The sequence below is a fragment of the Neolamprologus multifasciatus genome, chromosome 11, assembly GCF_963576455.1.
Source record: "Neolamprologus multifasciatus chromosome 11, fNeoMul1.2, whole genome shotgun sequence".
Lineage (NCBI taxonomy): Eukaryota > Metazoa > Chordata > Actinopteri > Cichliformes > Cichlidae > Neolamprologus > Neolamprologus multifasciatus.
Window position 1 is genome coordinate 16,246,395 of NC_140449.1, and position 24,481 is coordinate 16,270,875.

General features: G+C 44.4%; 1 protein-coding gene across 1 annotated transcript in view; it reads left to right on the plus strand.

Moving 5' to 3' along the window:
• Positions 1-7,691: 7,691 nt before the first annotated feature.
• The window catches only part of LOC146508028 (oxidation resistance protein 1-like), a 102,088-nt gene continuing 85,298 nt past the window's right edge, over positions 7,692-24,481 (plus strand). The window contains exon 1 of the mRNA XM_085178528.1: positions 7,692-23,175. Coding sequence (XP_085034654.1) covers positions 23,150-23,175 — 26 coding nt within the window. The 5' untranslated portion in view covers positions 7,692-23,149. The remainder of the gene's footprint in view (positions 23,176-24,481) is intronic.

The window sequence follows — 24,481 nt, forward strand, 5'->3', positions numbered from 1 at the left end:
GGGACAGCTAAAGGGGGACCGACACAATATTACGCAGATGGTCATAATGTTATGTCGGATCAGTGTATGTTGTAGTGCAGTGTAAGTAAACTACACCAACAATGGCTTTTGTAGTACCGTTACACTAAAGTTGAAGTAACAAGATAAAAACTATACAGAGTACTTAATATTTTCTCATTTTAAACAAGTCATGGGAAAGCACCTGCCATATAGTCTCTCTTAGTTGAATATACTTGAACACAAGTCTCATTTACTTGTTAAAATCAAGCAAACTTAAAAAAAAAAAAAAGGTGCTTAGATGCTGTATTAGTTTGGGCCCAGTGTTGTGTCCTTTTGCTTATAATTGTAATACTTGATAAAAAAAAAAACTCATGGTGGCTGAAAGTGCTGAGGAGGAGCGATATCTCTGCTACAGCGATACTTTAAAATGAGTGACGGCAGCGAACGTCATACACCTTCCTTACTTCTCTTGACGATTTCTTCCTTTTCCCCCCTTCTTTTTCTCTTTACCTCCTTGGTGGATGGATAGCTTGCAGCTTAGCTGGGTGCAGCAACTGGCGCCCGAGGAGATTGCTGACCTGGGGTGAATGCCTAAGAAGAGTCAAATTAAGGTTTTATTCCATTACTCACATGGAAACACCAGCAGCGACAGCAGTTCTCAATGTCATCCAGAGGGTAAATGCTACTTAATTGGGGTGGGGGGGACAAAAATGTGCACAGCCACATCCCTGTGCAGCACAGCCGTACAAATTTACATATGGAGGGGTTGGTTTTTTTTCCGTTACTATTAGAATTTTTTGTGATGTGTGCAGCAGCTCTCTATTATGTCATGCAGACAGGCCGGGCCAGCGGTAGCCAGCGAGCAGTAGAGAGAGCACCTCTGGGTGGTTGGATGTGTTTTGTTGAGCACGGTAATTCAGTCTCCCTCGGCTTCAAAGAGACAATGCTTCTGTAACCGTGCAGCCTTTTTCTGTCTAGGCTTTTATCCTTGTGGCCCATATTACTCCATATCTTATATAAGGACAGATTATAGGAAATAAATAAATAACTAAGACAAAACACTCGTCCAGACAAAAGGGCTTCAAACAGCCAGCAGTTTGGAGCCAGATATGCAGCTTGTACGCCTATCTTCCTCTGAAGTTGCATCTAACTCAATTTGCTGACTGCTGTGACATTTTTGTGACCATGGAAAAGTGCAGCGGCTGAATTTATTGTCGCCGGGCCTCTGCTTTTTATTTTATTTTATTTTATTTTGATGAATGCGCATCGAGCGCATCCTTTTCCGGCAGCAGGCATTAAAACTTGAATGATCTCATTTATTTTTTTTCCGCTCTCTGAAGCTGACAGACCAAAAATGGCATCTGCACTGAGGACGGCATCGAGGACCCAAAGCTGTTAAAACAGAGGGCTTTGCTTTATGACTGTAGAATGGAGCAAGGTGTGTCGTAAATGTAGGGATCATTTGCTCGTAAAAATAGCATAACCGTCGCATGTACATAAGTGGAAATTTCACACGAGAACAGATGTTATTCATCCAAACTAGAACATTTTCATATATGGCATGGCAATAAAACAGTCCATTATGTTATGTTAAGCTGATCTTCATAACAGAGGACTTCATTTAGAGGCCACTCATACTCATGCACTGTGTCCCCTTTGCAGTCATCCACTCGTAGAGCAAAATGTGTGAGTCACACACAACAAGCTTACCAACTTTAGGTACTGTAGAGCACTAACATGACTGCATGACACTGACCTCCATCATCTTCATCGAGACTTGATTGTGTAATATCTTTATACTTTCCACAACAACATACATATATGAGCATAGGAACCAAAAATTGGCCTTACCTAATGGTCACATGTCTGATCACCACTTTGATGAGATAGGATATGCAGCCTGTGTGGTTGCTGGCAGACTTTCATACGAGCTTGAATTTACAGGTCTCTGCAATGTGTGAGGAGCAGGTTTAGTGGTCTCAGAGCGCTCTAACTAAACGCTATGAGCTTTAGTTGACTGGGAGGTAACCCCAGTGTGACATTAACTACAATTTATGGCTTATAACAGATGGCACAGTAAATTCTTCCATGTCGCTATTCAAGCATATATCAGAAAAAGATTAAAACACTACAATATCTCTAGTGTCGAGCGGCATGGCTCTTCAACCTGCACATGCAAAGCAAGCAAATGGATCACTTGAATATGACTGAATTAAAATTATCATAACGCGTCCACGTTGTTTTCGTTGAAGCCTTATGTGCCGCTTTACATGACTGCATTTGTGAAAGAAGTCATGATCACACAGAAAGCTGTCAGTGGCATCACAAAGAGATTTACAGGTGGAATCCTTTTGACTTAAAAAAGCACTCCAGCCTCCCACCTCTGCACCCAGTTATGACTAGAAAAGAAAAGTTTGACATGCATTAGAAAAGGTGTGGACAAATCATAGCTTTTAGACATGTTCAGGGAACGCGTGGGTATTGTGACAAAGGGAAGAAGGTCCCAGTTGTGCTCATTTTACAAAGGGTTCACAGGAAGGTAGAAACGACACGCTCATCAGTGTCCTACACGGCTCCAGCTCCTTGCTCTACTTACTCCACTGTCTAGTCTGGGGTTTTTTTCTTCCTCTTTCAGGCTTGAAGTAGTGCAGCTGAAGTATCCTGGAAGGAAGGCAGGGAGGACTGAATGAGTTTTCCTAGTTTGCCAAATTTGTCCCTAAATATTGTCAGCCGGTGATCAGCTGATCGCCAGCTGCTCGCCAGCTGATCACGGGGCCGGGTTTAAAAGAGAGACGCCACCCACCTGTTCGCCGCTCAGACATCGTTCTCCTCATGTCAGAAGCTCCAGCTCTTTGCCGACGTCAGTGTCCTTCCGATTCAGCAACCGTGAGTGTTTTTCCTCTCGATTCTTTTTCTGTAACGCCAGTCCGAAGCCCCGCTTCGTGCACTGGCCGTTACTAGATTAACTGCGTGTCTGTTCCTACCCATCGCTAGCCTTCCCCGCGTTTGGGTCTAACCAGCACGCCACACGGGCACGCCGAATTACCGTGCGTAGTCCGCCCGTTCGTGACAGGATGTCTGAGCCCCGAATAGACCCAGCGGAATTCGAACGGCTGAAAGCCGAAGTGATATATCTTCGCGGTGTGGTAGATCGGATGAGCACGAAAATGGAGTCCCTCACTGAGAACCTCCTCCAGCTTTCCACTTCCGTCACCAAGCTGCAACGTCAGCCAGCGCCGGTGAGCGCGGAGCCCCGGATCGGACTGCCAGATAAGTGGAATGGAGTTGATGGCCGGCCTGATGGGTTGCTTGCCACTTTAGACATGATGTTTGAATGTCAGCCCACTAAATATGCCACCGCCCGTGCAAAAGTGGCAATGCTAACTTCTCTCTTGTCTGGTCAGGCTCAGGAATGGGCCGCGGCCCTCTACAACAATAAATCTGCAGCTTGCAATGATTATGCCCTGTTCGTGGAAGAATTAAAAAAGACATTTGTCCCCCCGAGCAGTGAAGTGGAAGTGGAGTCACAGCTGCTTCATCTACGCCAAGGCAGTCGACCTGTCTGTCACTTCGCTTCCCAGTTCCGTACCCTGGCCGCTAAGCTGAAGTGGGGTGACGCCTCTCTACGCTCCATTTTTCTGGAGGGACTGGCTGGTTACATCCGAGACGAGATGACCGGCCGTGAGGCCCCCAAAACTCTGGATGAGGCCGTGGACCTCGCCCTGAAGATCGACCAACGAGTGATGTCGCGGCCTCGCCACACCCCCCGGGCCTTCAACCCCTTCCAGCCTCAGAGGGCCACGTCTTCGCAGTCTCCTCCCCCCTCTGAAGGAGCTGCTGCTAGCTCACGCAGCGCATCCAGCGAGGAGCCCATGCAGCTGGGTGGACTCCCTAAGGGAGAGAGAGAGAGACGCTGGCGAGAGGGCCTCTGCGCCTACTGTGGATCAGCTCGACACCGCCGTCCCCAGTGCCCGCTACGTCCGGGAAACGACGACGCCAGGTAGGCTGCAGGGGAGTCCCACCTGGCCCTTCACACACCTCTGGCCCCTCTCGTTTTCTGTTACCAGTGACATTCCACCTGAAACACCGCCAGTTCTCCTCCGAAGCCCTCCTGGACACCGGAGCCGCTGAGAACTTCATCGACCAAACTCTTGCCTCCCGACTACGCATTCCGTTAACTCCTGTCGATCGATTTCTCCCGGTGACCTCAGTCGATGGACGACCCCTCCAACCCTACCCGATCCAGTTCCAGACCCAGCCGGTTCACATGTCTATTGGGGATCATCAGGAGGAGATCCGGTTCCTTGTAGTCTCGGCCACTACCTCTCCTCTCATCCTTGGATACCCCTGGTTCCGTCAACACGACCCCCACATCTCCTGGTCTTCCTGCCAGGTCCTGGATTGGGGTCCCCAGTGTCCGCGCCGCTGCCTTCTCTCTCGGACCAAAAAGGACCCGGAGTCAGAAGAGGCCTCACCCCCGGAGCCCACTGATCTGGATAAGATCCCTCCGGCTTACCATGACCTGTCTGAGGTCTTCAGTAAGAAGCGAGCCTCTACTCTACCGCCTCATCGCTCCTACGACATGACCCTTGAGCTCCTCCCGGGAGCGGTCCCTCCTCGTGGTCGCCTGTTCTCTCTGTCTCCCGCAGAGAATAAGGCCATGGAGGAGTACGTTGCTGAGGCTCTCCAACAAGGATTTATTCGCCCTTCTACTTCTCCTGCTGCTGCTGGATTCTTCTTCGTCAAGAAGAAAGATGGCGAGCTCCGCCCCTGTATAGACTATCGGGGCTTGAATAAAGTCACCGTCAAGAACCGCCATCCCCTTCCTCTGCTATCCACCGCCCTCGATTCCCTCTCCCAGGCCTGCGTCTTCACCAAACTGGACCTACGCAGCGCCTACAATTTGGTGCGCATCAGGGAAGGGGATGAATGGAAGACGGCCTTCATCACCCCTCACGGGCACTGGGAGTACCTGGTGATGCCCTTCGGCCTCTGCAATAGCCCTGCTGTCTTCCAACATCTAATCAACGACGTCTTGCGGGATATGCTAGGCCGATGGGTGTTTGCCTATCTGGACGACATCTTGATCTACTCCCGCACCGAAGTGGACCATGTTCGCCATGTGAGGGCCGTGCTGAGCAGGCTGCTCGAGTACCAGCTGTTCTGCAAACTGGAGAAGTGTGCTTTCCATCAGCGGTCCACCTCCTTCCTAGGCTTCACCATCTCCTCTGATGGCCTGACCATGGACCCGCAAAAACTCCAAGCCGTGACCCAGTGGCCTCAGCCCTCCAGCCTTAAGCAGCTACAGAGCTTCCTGGGCTTTGCCAATTTCTATCGGCGTTTTATTCGGAATTTCAGCACCGTTGTCGCCCCACTGACATCCCTCACCAAACCAGCTAACCTGCCTAAGCCCTTCTGCCTCCCCCCAGGCGCAGAACGGGCATTCCGCGACCTCATCCACCGGTTCACCACGGCCCCCGTCCTGCTCCACCCTGATCCTGCCAGAGATTTTGTGGTGGAGGTGGACGCCTCCGATGTCGGCGCTGGCGCCGTCCTCTCTCAACATGGTCCGGATGGAAAACTACACCCATGCTGCTATTTCTCGAGGAAGTTTTCGCCCACGCAGCAACGGTACGGAGTCGGGGACCGAGAACTCCTGGCCATCAAGTGGGCCTTAGAAGAGTGGCGGCATTGGCTCCTGGGGACGAAAGACCCTTTTCTGATCTGGACTGATCACCAGAACCTAATCCACATTCGGTCTGCCAAGCAGCTCAACCCAAGGCAGGCCCGTTGGGCCCTGTTCTTTGAGCCTTACAACTTCCACCTCGCCTACCGCCCTGGTTCCAAGAACGCCAAGGCAGACGCTCTCTCCAGACAGTTCGCCCAGGATGGCCTCACGTCAGACCCCGGACCTATCCTACCATCTCAGTGCTTCGCCGCCCCCCTTCGGTGGCCCCTGGAGGACTCTATCCGGGATGCCCTGACTGCCGAACCGCCTCCGCCTGACACCCCTGCTGGGAGGCTCTATGTACCTTCCCGCTGCCGTCAGGAGGCCTTGCTCTGGGCTCACTCCTCCCCGCTCTCTGGTCACCCGGGGCCGGACAGGACCCTGCAACTCCTCCGTCGCGCCTTCTGGTGGTCCTCCATGGCCCGGGACGTCCGTGAATTCGTTTCTGCCTGTGACACCTGTGCTCGGGCCAAGTCCTCCACTCAGCCTCCCACAGGCGACCTTCACCCTCTCCCTGTGCCGAGACGTCCCTGGTCCCATGTCGGCCTTGACTTTGTTACCGGCCTCCCATCCGTGGGCGGTCTTGACACCATCCTCACCTTTGTGGACCGGTTTTCGAAGGCAGTGCACCTGGTCGCCCTGGCTGGCCTCCCTTCTGCCAAACGGACGGCCGAGCTCTTCCTGGACCATGTCGTCCGGCTTCACGGGTTCCCCAAGGACATCGTCTCCGACCGGGGGCCCCAGTTCACCGCGAGGTTCTGGAAAGCCTTTTGCCGCCTGATTGGGGCCTCTCCCAGCCTCTCGTCCGGCTATCACCCGCAGACCAATGGGCAGGTTGAACGGACCAACCAACAGTTGGGGCGCTTCTTGAGGTGCTTCGTCTCCGCCCAACCGTCGCTTTGGCCTCGTTACCTGCTGTGGGCTGAGCTGTCACATAACCTTCACGTCTCTTCTGCCACCGGTCTCTCGCCCTTTGAAACCTGTTATGGTTTCCATCCTCCTATCTTCGGCCATCAGGAGGTGGAGGTCGACGTTCCTGCTGCTGAACAGATGGTCCGCCGCTGTCGTCAGGCCTGGATCAAGGCGCGGGCGGCCATCACCCGAGCCAACGCTCTGTACGCCAGACAGCATCGTCGCCGCCATCGCCCGGGTCTTCCCTTTCAGCCTGGGGATCGCGTCTGGCTCTCCACGAAGCACCTGCGGCTCCACACCGAGTCCAGGAAGCTCACTCCCAGGTTCGTTGGTCCATACGAGATCGCTGCCCGGCTCAACCCCGTGACTTACCGTCTCCGGCTTCCGCCCGCCATGAAGGTCCATCCGGTGTTCCACGTCTCGCAGCTTAAGCGGCGCGTTACTTCCTCGCTGGCGCCCCCCTCCCCGGCCCCGCCCCCGCCCAGGTTCGTCGATGGGGGCCCTGTCTACGCTGTCCGGCGGATCTTGGATTCCCGTCCCCGGGGTCGGGGGGTCCAGTATCTGGTGGACTGGGCTGGCTACGGTCCTGAGGAGCGCTCCTGGGTGCCGTCCCGCTTCATCTTGGATCCCTCCCTCATCTCGGATTTCCGTCGCCGCCGTCCTGGCCCGTCGGGTGCCGGTCGTCGGGGGGGGGGTCCTGTCAGCCGGTGATCAGCTGATCGCCAGCTGCTCGCCAGCTGATCACGGGGCCGGGTTTAAAAGAGAGACGCCACCCACCTGTTCGCCGCTCAGACATCGTTCTCCTCATGTCAGAAGCTCCAGCTCTTTGCCGACGTCAGTGTCCTTCCGATTCAGCAACCGTGAGTGTTTTTCCTCTCGATTCTTTTTCTGTAACGCCAGTCCGAAGCCCCGCTTCGTGCACTGGCCGTTACTAGATTAACTGCGTGTCTGTTCCTACCCATCGCTAGCCTTCCCCGCGTTTGGGTCTAACCAGCACGCCACACGGGCACGCCGAATTACCGTGCGTAGTCCGCCCGTTCGTGACAAATATTCACAATTCACACTCACAAATCTGTAGCCAAACGTTCTTTAGTTTGTCGTATATATATCAAACATGTTTGGGCACACTCAGGAATAAAATTTGCGCTAATGCTATAGTCACAGTGCGGAAAGTGGTTGGACGTGGTTGCATGACCAAAATTAAATGATAAATTAGATGATGTTTGCAATGTACTTGTGAACTTGCTGCCTTTGATATGGTTTCTTCAAAGAAGTGGAGCAGGTCGACAACTACTCAGAATCCGTTGGGTGCGATTGCAACCGAAAATTGCAAATCTGTTGCAAACTACATACACAATTATGTGTATTAACTCTAATTAAATTAACTCTAACTACTCACATTCACAGAACCGCGGAGATTTGAAACAGAAATTCAAAAAACCTTCCCCAAATAGTGAGATAGACCAGCTACATCTCGTGTCCTCTATCGCAAAGAGAGACAGCAGACACATCTGTGCAAACTGACACAGACTCAATATTATAAATTCTGTCTGAGAGTGTTGTTGTCACTCTCACTCAGACCATGACTGATTGGAGGTAGGTTACTTTGCACCAGGTGACTGGTGCTTGTGATTGAAAGTGACAAAACGTCAACCTCTGGATGACCAGAAGTTGGTTGAACTATTTGCTGCTGGTCTCTGACAGCAAAAACCCCCCCAAACAAACAAAAACACACACAAAAAGGTCACTGGGTGACTACAGATTTTTCCTAGAAGCATTCAAGTTACCGTCCTGTTTTTACTATAGTGTGACTGAGCCATAAATAAAGACATAGCTAGTAGCTTTTTATTTTAGCTTACCTAATCTTTATTAAGGTAAGGTGTTTAGCTTAACACAAAGATTTAGAGAAACATCAGCCTCCTAGCCATTTGTGTTCAGTGCAGTTTAAATGTGGATTTAAGGATTTTTCTGCAGGGCCAGGCTAAGAAACTAAGCTAACTAGCAACTGTTGTTAAATTTATATAGGAAACACAATTAAGCCAGCAGTCATGAGAGTGATATCAGCCTTTGTCATATTCCCTGAAAGGTTAAATTGTAACTTAAAATGTTGTAACATTTCAAAACATAGACAATGTTTTTTTTTCATTAAATAGCCGACAGATACAAAGTAACTAGACTAACCCGAGACGAGCAGTAAAACGAGAGACAAGCAGTTGTTGCCAACTGTTGTAGGCGCTACCAAGAGAGTAAGGCCTGATGCTTTCCCCTGGTGTTTTGTGATGTATGCACTTTAGAAAAATTGCATGGTTATGAAATCCTTTTGCCCCCCAAACATGTGCATCTTCACTCACAGACATACATGCCCACATATATATGCATCGAGATATCGCCTAGTTTCACATTCCACTGGTGCATCTCTAAATGATTTCTGACAAATCTAGCCAGTGGTACAGAGGCATCTTAAAATAAACTGCCCTTTTTCCTCCATCTCCTCCTGACTGCTGCTGAATTCCAATCACATCTCCCTCCCCTTTTTTTTCCTGAGCTCTGTTGCCTGAGGTTGGGCCTGTGACTCATCATAAAGGAAGGAGAGAATTAGATAATGTGGTGGCACACCGAAGACAATGCACACAGCACGCATGGAAAGGAATACTATATGAGAGCAAAGGAATAAGGTCAAGTTCAATCACTGAATGCACATGAGGTGAGCCTGCTGTGAGCACAACCGTATTAAGGAGGGAATAATAGTAGTTGTGTACAAAGACGGCCAGAGTGCAGGTAGGCTTATTCAGTTAGTCAGAAATTAATTAGCTGTTGCATTTTAATATGTGATTTCCTTTTCACCTCCTATAAAGGTTAATAATCCAAGTGTCAAGTAAATAAATTATAGCTATAATTTATTAATATTGTAATAAATTATGAATTCCTTTGCTCGTAATTGCAAGCTAATGATTGTTTGCATGACACAATTAAAAATAAAGTGCAAGGGAAAATATAGGGAAACGTAGGGAGCATCCTCATTGCATCCTAGTCTTTATAAAGACATATCGTTCTCCCAATAGATCATAATGCAAGATGAGCTCATTTCCTATTTCCTCCAGTAATGCTACACTGTCTCTTCCTGCATCTCCTTCATTATTTGATTGCTGTAAATTGCACAAATTAAATCAGTCAAGGTGGAAAATACTGGATCCATCTCATTTGATTTTGATGGCATGCAGGGTGCAGTGCATATTATTCTGGAGTACACTGTAAATAAACATGGAATACCTTTAATAAGACATGTTACAAGAGAGGTAGGTCAGCATTTCCCAGCTGTCAAAGCAAATCTTCAGCTCGGCGAGCTCTGTTGCTGAAAAATAGAAGCTATTTGCAAGCAGCGCCACGACTGTATCGGAGCGACGAACGTTTGACATTCATCAAACATGAGCTGGATATAAATGAATTCCCAGCTCTGCTCAATGTAAACTTTCTGAACTGCACATTATAGTCCTGTGCATTCTTTTAAAGAGCTTCATACCTTTTTTTTTTTTTACCCAGTTCCAAAGATTTTAGCTTGACCTTACCCAGGAATATCTATGCATCTGATCCACAACCCAGCAACTGCAAACACTTAAATCTAATTCTAATCAAATGTAATTCACAGCCCGGACCTGTTAGCTATGAGCTGTCTGCAGTCTGATTGCAGCTGGTGATGTGTTTACAGTCTTACCGTGGTGATTAAGTGCTGGAACGGCTGTTCTCCTCCAGCCGCTGCTAAATTAAAATGGGGACGAGAGATGGGGCCTGTCATCACCAGCTTTAGCACCTCGCACGCAAGAGAGGGAATGTGCCACAGAGTCAGCAGAAACTCACCTGTTATGTTTACAGTAAATTAGTACCATTGCTTTGAAGTTGCTGAAATCAGGAAAATGCACATGATTTCCACAGTAAATTGCCAAACCACCTTCTCCCCATAGCAATTGTCCCATTATATCATATAACAATTACTACTGGAGGCCTGGCAGGTCTGTCAGGCTAACTTAGAGCTGCAATGACAACGGAAAGAAGTTGTCAACATTAAAAAAAACTGCGGCTTTGCCTTGTTTATTTACACTAATATATTAAGAACAGTTTAGATAAAGATGGCAAGCTAAATTATTTTCTCAAAGTTTTCCTCATGGATGAAAAACTACATATTCCAGCAGATTATACTGATTTTTACTGTGCTTGCCTTCTGAAATTGATGCTCTGCCAATCTGTTTTTGATGTGGTCCCTGAGTGGGCCCTGACAATGTTACTGAGAAATGCATGAATCCTATTTAAAGTACACGAAAAACAACGATTGGACACTTCCACAGAACCCAAGCTGTAATGATCTTTATTCAACTTGATGTACAGCAAGCAACTGTATCCACAGAGAGAGGAAAGCTGCCCTAGAATTTATGATGCTAAGAATTTGGAAAGGTCAGACCAGGCTGTCTGCTCATTTTACTAATCAGCGGTCCCAAACAGCGGTTAGTCTTGAGGAAGCAAAAATGACTCATGGCATTCAGTGTCCTCGTTTTCTTGCAGCTTTCACCATGACAGAAAATGTGTTAAGCAGATATCTTCATTCATTCCATTTATGTGTTTCTTGTTCCCTTGTTCACAGTGAAAACAGTATTGTTCACCATGTGATGAAATAAACTGAAATAAGATAGAAAGGATTCAACAAAAACAGCAGCTTCCGCTACAGACCAGTTTCCTAACGAATGTTTTGCACTCATTCTTTTTGCATCTCTTACACTTTAAGACACAAAAACAACTCAGAAACTTCAGCTCATTATTTGCCTCTATTTTTTGACCCCTGTGTGTGGCTGTGTTACTGATGTCACTTGAAAAGCTGTGTACGTGTAAAAATAAATTTTGGATATCTGAACATTGAACCCACACCTTTCTGAAACCGCTTTCGTCATCGCCTCCACTCTTCTGTGAAGACGAAATGTTGGTTTAGGGATTTGTTCCCACTTTGACTCTCGTTAGTGATGTCCTACACTAATGTGTGGTAATAGTACCTGGCTCACGTTGAATGATCCACTTTGTCCCAGAGGTGTTCATGGAGTTGGCACTATTTCCAATGCTTCATAGTGGTTCACTAATTCAGATAGGTGTGGCCTTACGCCCATTGTTGGCTGTTTAGGCCATCTCAGAAATATCAACCAGTCCGAGAAGTGTTAACAGGACTAAGAACAGGGGCACAACAACAATGAGATTTCCCAAATGGAAAAAATGCTGAACAGACATCTGATTTTCTCCAGCTTGAAGGTACTTGGAAAGCTGTTTCCTTACTATGAAGATGTTTTCGTTTTGAAGCCAGAAATGCTTCTTTTCCCATTAAAACAAAAATAAGAACCAAAGCTGTCTAAAAGGCTGTTTCCTGTGAGTGGAAATAAGAAGCTCCACCAATAACTGTCAGTAAAAAGTGTCCCAGAGCTGAAATGCACAAATACAGTGTGTGTCCACATAGTTCTTACCGTGTAGAGTGGACGCATTCATTAAGAGCATGTCACATAATAAAGGGGGAATCAAAGAATGCACTGCAGCTGTCTACAGTTGCAGTTATATAACTGAAAAGTGACCATACCACCCCACAACATAAATGGGTATATACACACACACACAGGCAATGTGTCACTGATGGTTGCTCTAACAAGCTGTGATAAATGATGTCTTCTCTGACCCCACAGAGAGGTGCGAGAACCAGAAGCTAAAAGCAGGGAAGTGAAAACCAACACGCCTTTTATGACCGCTGCTGGAGCATTGTTACCTTAAAGTTCATGTGTTATATAACAGCTTTGAAAGACTTTGACAGTTGTCCTCAGAGCGATGCCATCCAGAGGACACAGAGGTCCGCTTCTGTTTTTTAAGCTCACTAATAAAATAATTTGCACTAAGCAGCAGCGTTTCTACTGTATTAACTAGCAGGGCTAGCTTAAACTAGCTATCTAATTGGGTTTGCAGTGCTAGCTATTAGGATTGCTCTGTGAGATCCACCCTATCTGGCTCCCAGTGCATCCAACCAATGTGAAACACGCAACTATGGAGCTGTGAGTGCGACATCGCAGTTTTAGATCTTTCCAAGTTTATCCGATCGTCGTTCATCACTTCCCAACAGCTTTGCTTCTTTTCTAAAACTACTACCAGTTCTGTGAATCTGCCTGCTAGTACCTATGGTAGAAAATGGTCTCTATACAGATCACACCATGAAAGTGGCCTAAAGTTTGTCATCCAGAGGTTGTCTTCTGTTGCCATATGTGTGTGTAACGTGACTGGAGGAAATAATTGGCTTTAGAGGACCCACCTGTAAGGAAGAGCTCCTATTTTCAGCAAAAGAACCTATTCTGCTCCTCGTCATTTGATATGCTTACCTGACTTTATGTGTGAAGAGGTGTTTTCTTTTTTTTTTCTTCCTTATAGCTGTAATATTTCAGTGTTTTTTTAATAATAGATTCCTAATTAGCCTGCTTGAACTGGAAGTGGGGGCGTCTGTTGGTGCTGAAAACAAGGTAACATAGTATGTTTGTTTTTGATTGGCGCCGTTGGGAGTTTCTGTGTTAATGAGACACACGCATCTGCACGTTCCTACTTTGTTTGCAAGTGAGTGAAGGGAATAAGACTACTCAACATCTGCTGTAGAAAACTTCTGCAGCTGCTTCGCAACAAAACGTTTCCCTCGGAAGCCAGATTTTGATTTGGCTGCAGGAGGCATCCGCTGGATATAACCAGGTTTAGAATTTGGTGCTAATCTATGTTTTGACGTTTTTCCCTAATCAGTGTATTTGAACCCACCTCAGACATGCTCAGACAGGATGAACCCTAACTGATATGATATGGAAAATAATTTGGGTTTGCTTGTGAGTATGACCTATGGAGTTTCATTAGATCAAGTTATAGCTGCGGCTGTCAGGGCAGATAGCGCTGTTGTCCTTGGAGACAGCTTATAAACGCAGGTCCTGGTCTCACTGAATGATAGTAATGTGGTCCCTGCCATCTGTCTCAGGGTCAGTGTTGTTCACAGGAGATGGAAACATGCAAGAGCCAAGCAGTCATGACCCATACACATCACCCTTTTACACAGATACTATCAAATCTAATACTGTCAGAGCTTTGGCTTACGTAAACTCTTTGTCAAAGGATCAACACAGCATCAAGAGTTTTGGTGGTGAGAGGTTCTGGTGCTTTTAATCATTTGATGTGTTCTCTTTAATTGTATAAGTGGAAACTGTCTTTCAGATGACCTTTTTCAGATATTGAGGTGGTTGGACTGATCCAAATACCAATAGATGCCATACCAACGCTGGTATATGTATCGGATCAATCCTAGCACAATAGGATTGATAATTTGTTTCTATCCTCTAATTTCAGTATGTATCCCACTGAACTGTGTTAAATAAGTAACTGTTTTGGAAATGAAAACACAGTGCTCTCCCCTCCATAATGTGCCTCTATAGGTTGAAAGTATCGATATCAACAATACTGGCTCCTAAACATGGAACATTTTACCTTGCATTTCCTTTTTAATAGGATTTCCATTGCACAAAGCTAAATAGATTGAAAATTCCATATAGAGGAGTAGTCCAGTAGCTACGCGTAAACAGGCCACAGTCGGTGAACCTTAACTGTGAACCTTCATCTTACAAGCACTCAGTAAAACAGTGCTGAAACCATATAGAAGAGTAATTTGGACCACGCTGAAGAATAATGCTGTGAGTCACTCTAAAGATTTAAATTTCATATTAGAAACTTTTAGTGATAGAAAGAAAGCAATGCCAAAAATAGTCACAAGTTGTGTAATAGTCTGTTTCATAGTTAGACACTGTTTACACAACCAAACCACCTTCGTCATCTAGTACTGTAATTACAGTATGTGGCTGTGAGGTGAGTCACATCAGATTACGTTTCAGCTGATAAATGAAAACATTGTATTGTTGCCAGTGCACTGATTAATCAGAGGAGGAAATAAAGCAAGCATTCTGTCTTTTTACAAGTTGGGAAGAGTTCAGGTCGTCCATTCAGTCATAGCCGTTTGTGAGAAAACAGCACATTAAGCTCTATCTGAATAAATGGATATAGAGCAGGTAGTTTGATATATGGCAGATAGACTCTGCCACGCTCTATATTTCAAAGATAATTAAAGCTAAAACTGATAGGAGACACAAAGGAAAATATAGGCAGTCTTCTCAGGAGTTTAGTCATGTTGGAAATTAATTTAGTGAGCCGGAGATTTCTTACCATCCATAAAAGGTGCAGAAAAAAGAGTGGCGCCTCCTTCGTCTGGCCCTCTTATCCTTGACATGTGTGACTTTCAAAACTAACACAGAGTCCAATGTTGTCATCCCACTTGCATAATATCCACTCGCAGGCTGAAAGCCCAAGGACACTGGACCACAGTTATCATGAAAGGTCATTTAGTGTAGAGGAGCCCAATGCACCCACTCTGCTGCATACATAATTCACAGGAATGAGCTCAGGGGTAAATATATTCTCTTTGTTTGCAGGCTAGCTGTTGTATAACTCATTCAAGACTTTTTTTTTAAATGCATGAAAATTATTATTATTTTTTTTTTACTGTTGTTATAAAAATCAGAATCAAATGAGCAAATAGGTAAACATTGGAGCCATACAGCCTTACTCACAGCGTGAAAGGCTTTTAAAGCTCTCAGTTTCCTCCTCGTGGTGTTCCCACTGACAAAGATTATATGACTGAACCCTGCCTTTGGATCATGTTTGATGACTCATATTTGAGGGAAACATATATTTAGCCATTAAATAACCACAGTAAGCATACTTGAAACAGTTCTAATGTTCTAGAAGTTGGAAACAATGTACTCAAAGTGGCGCGCCTAAGAAGTGAATAAATGCAATTATGCCTTGAAGAAACCGTCATTAAAATCAGAAGCCCGGTATATTGTATCAAGGCTGTGACGCTCATTAGGAAACAACGCAAATGCTAATTTAATGTGTCCGTGTGTTTCATATTGATTAGTCACAAATTATTCAGTGATTCTCGTTGCTAACGAAGACTCATCTCTTGGCTGTGTACCTGTGAGCAGTCACCCGGAGTGAGCGTGCAAACGCAGAATGACACCAAGGGTTCCTCGCAGCTTCGACTTGAGGTGTGAGTGAGAGGAAAGCCGAACATAACACGAGCGACAGTGGGGAAATGTCTCGAGAAGACAAGAGTGTTCGACCCCTGAGGTTTTTATGTCCACATTCTATTGGGTGTCTAATTTAAATGTCAGAAGATTTGAGTTTTTCTCCCGGTTAGCTGAGGGACACACACACAACACTTTCTGATATTTGTGCGTGATGAACAAAGCTGTGTTGTCACTGAGCGTCTTCATTCCAGGCTGTCAAACAGCTGCATTGCACAGTGACATTGCATCATTTGTCCTCACTATTTGTGTGTGTGCGTCGTTCTCACTCCTGCGACTCTCGCTTGAAAGGTGCCATTAGTCATGAGAGTGTTTGGGTGACTGGCTTTCACGGACCTTGTATTCACAGACAGGAAAATGGCTACATATTACACTTGGAAAGGATTAGTGCATCAGTGGCAGAGCTGTTGTGGCATTTTCTTGTTTGGATACTGCAATTCAGAGCAATTACTTGTCTTTGAACATGACAAAGTAATTTAAGGTTCCCATAGGCTGCGAATGTTGTTGCACTTCTTCTGGTCACCAGTAGAGGCCACTAACAGGAGGATAAATACTACAAATGTTGAGGGTTTTTGCAGTTGTTAGCTTCAGCTATTGTTTTCAGTTTGTGAACTATTAATCTGCTTTGCCATCATGATGTAAGCCCTTTCTAAAAATAAATCTGACAAGATGAATGTCTGATCTCATGATGAATTTTGATGCAGCCTAAAACTATTTATGTAATGCTCCCCTCTGCATCCACCTACCCCCCAGCCTTGCGCAGGACTCGGCCTTTCTGATTAAAAGCCTATTCTCCGCTGCTCCCTTGTCACAGGCTTTACTCAATACATCACAGAGAGAGAGACAGAGAGAGACGGGGATAAAGCTCTTTGCATTCCTATTTGCCAACACAGGATTTATTTTAGTGTTTACACTGGATGTTCTCTTAACAAATGCTGCCCACGATGTCATTAAAAAAAACCTGTTAATCAACAAGAGGCAGTAATTCACGTATCACATTTTAAACGTGTGCAACTAGCGCAGGTCACATAAAAAGTGAAAACAACGCAAAATTACAACTATAGTGTAAATGTATTGGTTTAGCAGTCACTTGCCACAGGGTTCGTTTTTGTGCACTTTTTCATGTGATGTAAAACATGTGGGACTCATGAACAGCAGGAGTCCCTCCAACGGGTCCGGTGGCCTAAGTTGACCCTGCTTGCTGGGTCTAAGCACTCTTTTAAAATAAAAGCTATATCCATGAAGTTTGCATTGTAATAGCTTAGTTTTAAGCTTACTTAGAAGTTTAAGAAGTTTATACAAAAAAAGCCTAAGATTTAACTTAATACTGTTTTAGCATTTCAGCCCAGCTTGATCATTCTTTGCCATCTGTGCTTGATGTTACAGTCCATATATCCATATGTCCATGTTACAGTCCATAAGGTCCATATGAAGTATTAACTGGAATTAACTGGGAATTTCTGGCATTTTTATACATAGTTCCACATGCTCAGAGGCTCATAAGAAACTTGAAAAACAAAACATTTTAAAGGATTTTTTTTCATAACTGAAGGAAAATCCTTTGCAGTCTAAATTGCCTGAAGTCTAAAACTCAGAGACATCAAGAAATGCTGTGCTTCCCCTCTTGAGATGCTCTGTCAGGCCCTGCCTGCATGTGTCTGCTGCTTGTTTGTGGGTCTCTTTGTCTTCAGGTTGGTCTTGAGACACTGAAAATACTTTTCTCTTCCCATTATTCTGGTGCATTCTGCGCCTAACAAAACACAGCTCTGCTGCAGTTGTGACTCTCAATTAGCATAATATCGGATTGATTACGCAACATCAATTGAGTGCAACGTTAAGTTGGTCAGTGTTGCTAATCTTGGAAATAAGTCTGTACCTGTATTACCCAGTATATCTGACATAAAGTTTGCGTATGTGGTTGTCTGATCATTGCTCTGGTTTAGTGATGACTCAACTATAGACCCAGTTTTCAGAAAGGGAGCTGACTTAGTGAAACAGCAGCAAAAGCCTGGTTTATCTTGAACATGTGCATCAGTCCTTCTTTCATTTTAAACTCACTGTTTGCAACCTGTACATGATGAACAAAGCATGGAGTGCAGAGGACAGCACCAAGAAAGTGTCATGCAGTTAGTCATGCTGAAATGTAGTGCTAGCATGCAGCTTAAAATAAATTACAAACAGAATCAAAACTGCTCTTAGGGTGCAGATGCTTTTTATTATATTAGAAGGTGGCAAAGGTACACAGATTCAACTTCTTTACTTTTTCTTTTCTAAAAAGTACACGCTCTGAAAAGTACTCTAAGTATAAAAGTAAAAACTTGCTGGAGAACTTTTCTACCAGCTAATTTTGTGCAAAATGAACTGAACCTCATTATTAAAATAATAATAAACATCATGTACAGATCCAAAAAATGTCCAGTCTATCAAATGCCACTGAGCAGTCCTTGCGTTTATATAGAACCTCTCTTCTTCCTCTCCTGTCTTTGTAATTTTTCTCCATCTCAGTGAAGTTAGCTACGACCACCAATTATGGACATCTGCACCAAATACTTAATTTCCCACCTCTGATTATATTTACCATGACATATAGCGTAGATTTTACAATACCGTCTGCCTCTAAAATGTGACACTGTTAAAACGCAAAGTACCTATGCTTCAACCATAAATCCAGCCATCTGTTCCTTTGATTAGTGCATGCTTGCATCACTTTTTGATTGTTTGTAATGTTTGCCTATTATGCACTAAGAGAGGCTGAAACATCCTGCAGCTTTCACATATAATCATAGATAGATGGATAAAATAGAGTGAAAATGTGGGGAGGAAAGCGATGGCATGAGTCAGTTTGTTCCAAGAGGAACTTTTGTTTTGGTATGAAGCCCTTTTTATCCACTATTTCGTGCACTTGGCATCTTATTTGTTACCAGTTATCAACTGTTTCATCAAACTAAGACATAAACAAACCACACTTGGAACTAAAAGAAATTCTTTCTGCTATTTTGTGGGGTAAGATTAGTCCGATATTATCCCCTTTTTCCATTATCTTTCTTTACAGCTCACTCTACTGAGGTATTCACAGGTAGGTGTGCAGATTAAGTATTATTCTGCTGTAGTCTGTCAGGAAGGCATTACAGATCTCAGCCATTCTTCACCCTCTGTTCAGAAACATCATCATGCACTGCCCAACTCAAATCGGTCTAGGATACAGATGGGCCGGGTGGACTTTCATTACCCAAAATATTTCAGGGGAAAAGCATTTCTTGCAAAGATGGAAACCAGCACTGGCCCCAGCGTATTCATTCTGTTCTCTGGCAGGACTTTCGCAGTGACAGACAGCCCTGTGGTTGAGTCAGCCATAAAAACTGCTGAGCCATGTGGCTCTTAACAACTCAGTGACAGCCCATATAAAGACAGTTGACGTGATTTGTAAGAAAGTGTGATTTTAATGTCTATATAAAACTTCACTGAGTGTCTCGAACTGATGGGAAAAGGGTTGATATATAACAATATTACAACAGTAAAATTCACATTTGAATTCAAGGTAGTCAAATAAAGCTTAGTGATCAGTTTTCACAAAAAAACATGGCTGGATGCAACTCCTGATGGGCCTGGGCCCCTACAACAACCCTTTGTTTAGCCACTAGGCTTCAGCTTTGCAAAGTCCAGTCACTGAATTTGAATGCTCAATTTATTTTGGTGTTGGTACCTTTTAAAGTTCGTGTTGTAGTTTTGGGGGTAAATTTGAGTGTTTCTTTAGCCTTTAAGCACTAATTAGCAGGTCTATACTTCTGTGCTGTGCACCTGTATGCTTTGTGGATGCAGCTTGCTAACCAGATGTGCTAGCCATAGCTAACAGCGCCTCCCTCTGGGTTCCAAAAATCAATTTTGTGGTGTCCAGGCCACTAACACAGAGGCTTTAAAATAAGAAATCCACAATTTAGTGGATTACAATGATGTTACAATGGCTCCTTCATCGTTTTATATACATTATATATGTATCCTGACCATACGTCTATGGTCAGGATAGATTATAATGTATAGAATCTGCAACTTGAGGGGTTTGGAGAGGCACACAACTAATACATGCTACTTTTAAAGATATAAGATGTTAAGTATTAAGTTAATTTGTTGTTGTTGTGGTAAATTTGTATTTTTTTCTACCTTTATACCAAATTAAGCTTTTTCCATCAGGATTTTTGCTGGCTCCACCTTTATACTTGTATTTAACAAACATAGCAGGTTTATTAGGTCATTAGATTTTCACAGAGGCCTAACACAATTTTTAATTTGTTAAATATGAAACATATTTTTGCAAAAATGATTCAGGGGGTCTTGCCAAAACGTTATGTTTAGTTTCTATGATAATAGTGAATGTGGAGCTGAAACGTTTCTTTCTTCAGTACATTTTGTGACTGGTGTGTCATACCGTTGTTTTTTTGAAAAGCTGTGGGTTTTAAGTCCCGGGACCATAACATGCTATGTGTGTTGTTTCTTGTTACAGTTATAATGTAACAGGACAGCGCGCTCAAGGCCAGCCTTCTGTTTGGCACCAATAGTTATAAATAGTGTCACAATAGGAGCGCCGATCTAGGATCACCAATCAGGTCACATTAATGTGATTTCTTTTTTTTTCTTTTTTTTTTTACACATCAGACGCAGTAACTAGTAAATGTTCCCTATTTGTTAGACAAGAATTTACTCTACACAGTACTTCTATAGGTAGAAAAATGATAATTCACAGTTATATAGTTTTAGTTCGTCTTCTGTGTTTTTAAGAGTTTTTTAAGTTAGTTTTATTTTATTTTATTTACATTATATTAGTACAGTGATACTTGTCTGTGGGAAGATAAAAGAAGCTTAGAATAGGTATTAGTAAGTGCAAAGACTCTGAATATCTCATCATCCACAGTACATAATATCACCAAAACATTCTGAGAATCTGGAGAAAGCTCGGAGGACGTGGCTAAAGGTCAATACTGGATGCCCGTGTTTTTCAGTCCCTCTGGCAGCACTGCGTTAAAAACAGGAGTGTTTCTGTCATGGAAATCAGTGCATGGGCTCAGGAACACTTCCACAAATCATTGTCTGTGAACACAGTTCGTGCCATCCACAAACACACATGTTAAAGCTCTATCACACAAAGAAGAAGCCATATATGAACACATATAATGCTGCCTTCATTTAAAACAGACTGAGGCAAAGGTAAAAACTGTTCTGTGGTTGGATTAAGTAAAATTGGGTCCTCCGGATTAAAGATGAGAGGGACCATCTTGTTTCTTTATTTGAAAGGCCTTCATCTCTGATGGTATGGGGGTACTTTAGTACCTGTGATACTGGCAACTTGCACATTGGGAAAGGGAGCATCACCACTGAAAGGCATATATATGTACACGTTTTAGAGCAGCATGTGCTACTTCATCCATTACAACAGCATGGCTTTAATAGATGAGTCCAGGTGCTGAACTGACCTGCCTGCAGTCCAAACTTTGACCAACTGAAAACATTTTGGAGCATCTTTAAACAGAAATATGTCCAGAAGAGGTGTTTCTTCAGAACATTATCTCAGAGTAATGACATACTTGAATATAAAATGTCATCACTTTGTCCTGTTAGAAATCCTTAGCATGTTTCTAGTGTATGAATTATTATTATTGGGTTTTTTGTTTTTTTTTTGAGGTTATAATGACCATGACTGCCAAATTCTAATGCGTTCACATCTGAGCACTAGTAAATTTGAAGACATCCCCTCAGAGCGTTTGAGAGATATTGCATTCATAAGAATGGGAAAGTGTATTTCCTGCTGCCATTGCTATCTCCTTCATTCACTGAAGCATAAAAACAGATAGCTTGGTTCGGACAATTGTCATGCATAAAAATATTTTCTGGGTGCTGGTAATTCAGCCCCCTTTATTCATTCTTATACAGACACACATTTACTAGAAAATCTATCTTGTGAGATTTTTCCAGTGGGGAAAAAAATCCTGCTTGCTTTTTTTCCCAATCTGTGCTACAGTTTTCTGTACAGTGAAGTAAGGCTGCATGTTGGGAGATAGGGGGCAGTAAAAGTAAGGGTGCCACACCAGTCTCTCCAGCATGATAATTGTGTGAGAAATGATACTGGGATTTGAGGAGAGAGCGGAGCGCCAGAGTGTCAGAGTAAAAAAAAAAACTCATAGATTTGGGTCAGCTGTGGCCCGGAGGAGGGGAGCTGTCACACAAGAACAGAGCTGTTAGTTGGCTCCATCTATCTAGGAGGCAGCATGTATGCTGCCATCAGGCATGCACAATACTGAGGAGATTACTGTGTGCATTGCCTCCAGGGCATCTCCATTACTTTTTGCATTTCATTTGCAGTGCACAGATGCATTTTAAGTTACATTGCTAGTGTCATTTCATTTGTCCCCAGTGGGTTTTTTTTTTTGTTATTATTATTAATTAATTAATTAATTATTTTTACTAAATGACAGTCTTGCTTACTATATTTTTACACTCACTGATGTCTTCTGTCTTCATTTCTCAGTGACCTCACTTATATTGCAGATGACATCCAGATACTTTCAGCTTTTACTGATTATGTCTTCTCTGAGTTGACATCATATAATAAAACAGGGTGCTAATTTGCTAAAGGGACAAGCGTGCACACACACACACACACACACACACACACACACACACACACACACACACACACACACATTGATGGCATACAATCTTATGCCCAGTCAGAGCAAACAAGCACAGAGACAGAGTGACTCATCACCAGATGGCTGAGTGTGAGTGTGGCACATCTCCGCCACCAGGAGCCCTTATGCTTTTACCACCTGGAACAGAACCAAGTGACGTGCCCCTGGAGTCTGGCCACGAGGGATATGCAGCGAGGACCAGGCAAAACAGGGCACATAACAATCCCCATGCCCCACAGTACCTCTAGCCAGCTTCCTCTTCCTCCTCTTCTTCTGCATTACTAGCCTTCTGTCTCTGTTTGTCTTGCTAGCCTTGACAGCTTCCCCATCCTTTTCCCCTTTGTCCTGTCAATCTCAATCTTTTCCTCTGTCATTGTAGCCCCTCCACCCACCCCCCACACACAAACATACACGCACACCTCCTTCCTCAGGTCTTAACTCGGGCTACAGTAACAGGCTCAAATTGGCTTGGCCAGCTCAGGCCTCTTCTTCCTCATTTCTGTCTGTGCATCCCTGCTTGTCGAGGTTATATTAAGTAAATAAATTAGCACAGTGCCCCACTCTGCTAATGAGGACAAGGTCACATGACAAGCAGACGCTTAAGTTAAGCAGTTTGAGGGATCGATTCCATTATCTCTTCCGCGCAAGAGTCAATGGAACTCATTGCAGAACGTGCTGGGTATGTACCAACTATTCTCACTAGATTCTCCTTTTTTATCCAAAGGCAATTTCTCTCTCTAATAGTGTCTAAAACAACAAAAACGTAGGTTTGCTCTAAACCGAGGTTTGTTTTGAAGGTAGAAAAAGAAATAATGAGAGAAAGCCACAATGGTAATCATTTATTTTGCTCTGCAAATGGATGCAATGTTGAGAAGGAAAAGTGGAGAAGCCACTTTGTTGTATTCAGACCTTTAATCAAGTAAGTCAAAGAAAGAAGAATGGTGGGGCTTTTTTCTTGTAAGCTTTTTAGTAATTTAATTGCAAATTTCTTAAGTACAAAGGTGAAAACTTAATTTTGCAAGAGTTACGGGTCCTTAAACTAGACCTTTTGCATGATTTGGGAATCAATTCTTCTTTGGCTCTCGGAGGAGGCGGACGCACTTTTTCTCCTCTCCCTTATCTTCCCTGCTTATGTCCTTGTCTAGTCTTGTGTTTTGTTTGTTTTTTTGTATTTTCCCTGGAACACTCTCTCACAGTCTGTTCTCTAAAACCTAAAAGAGGAATTATGGATTGGATCAACTGGTCCCTAAATGCAATTGACACCCCTTTCTCAACGAGAAGTTTGGGCTTGGGTGAGCCTGAGTGCTGAAGATATCTACCTATTCGGAACCATGGTAACAGGGTTCTGGCTGATCGGAGCTGGCTTGGCCCTGACTTATCGAAGAATTAAGAAAGTGGAACCGGCTGTTCAAACCCCCACAAGGCTGCCCGCTGGGATTGAAACGATGGGAGAGGCGTGAGTTTCTCAAAATGGGCTCATTGAGTCAGCAGGGATAAGATCTTGGAGAGGCTGCGGCTACTGTGAATACTTAGAATAAGATCTCTGACTGCAGACTGGATACATCTCGGAAGGGCTAGCTCGGAATAACATCTCTGGGCGCAAAATTGGATGACATCTCGGGGAGGCACACTGCCGTGAGTTCTCAGAAATTGGCTCCTTGAGCACAAGAAATGACAACATCACAGAACGCAAGTATGGCGAAGCTCGCGGGTCTCCAACAGGAGATTGAGAGACCAGTGTTGGACTGTAGAACTGCTTTGAAATGCATATGAGCTGTTCGCACTAAAGTAAAAAAAATAACATCACTTATGCGGATACCCTCTCGGCGCCAGCTGCAAGGCCGGAGCTGAACAAAACACCCTGATAACGACTGTGTTGAGTCTGTTCCTTCCCATTCCATGCAAGGCCACCTGGGTTGGCTGGAAGACTGTTTACTTAGCCTGGCAGGGCGAAGGACACTGTCTCAGCTGAACTATGGACACAC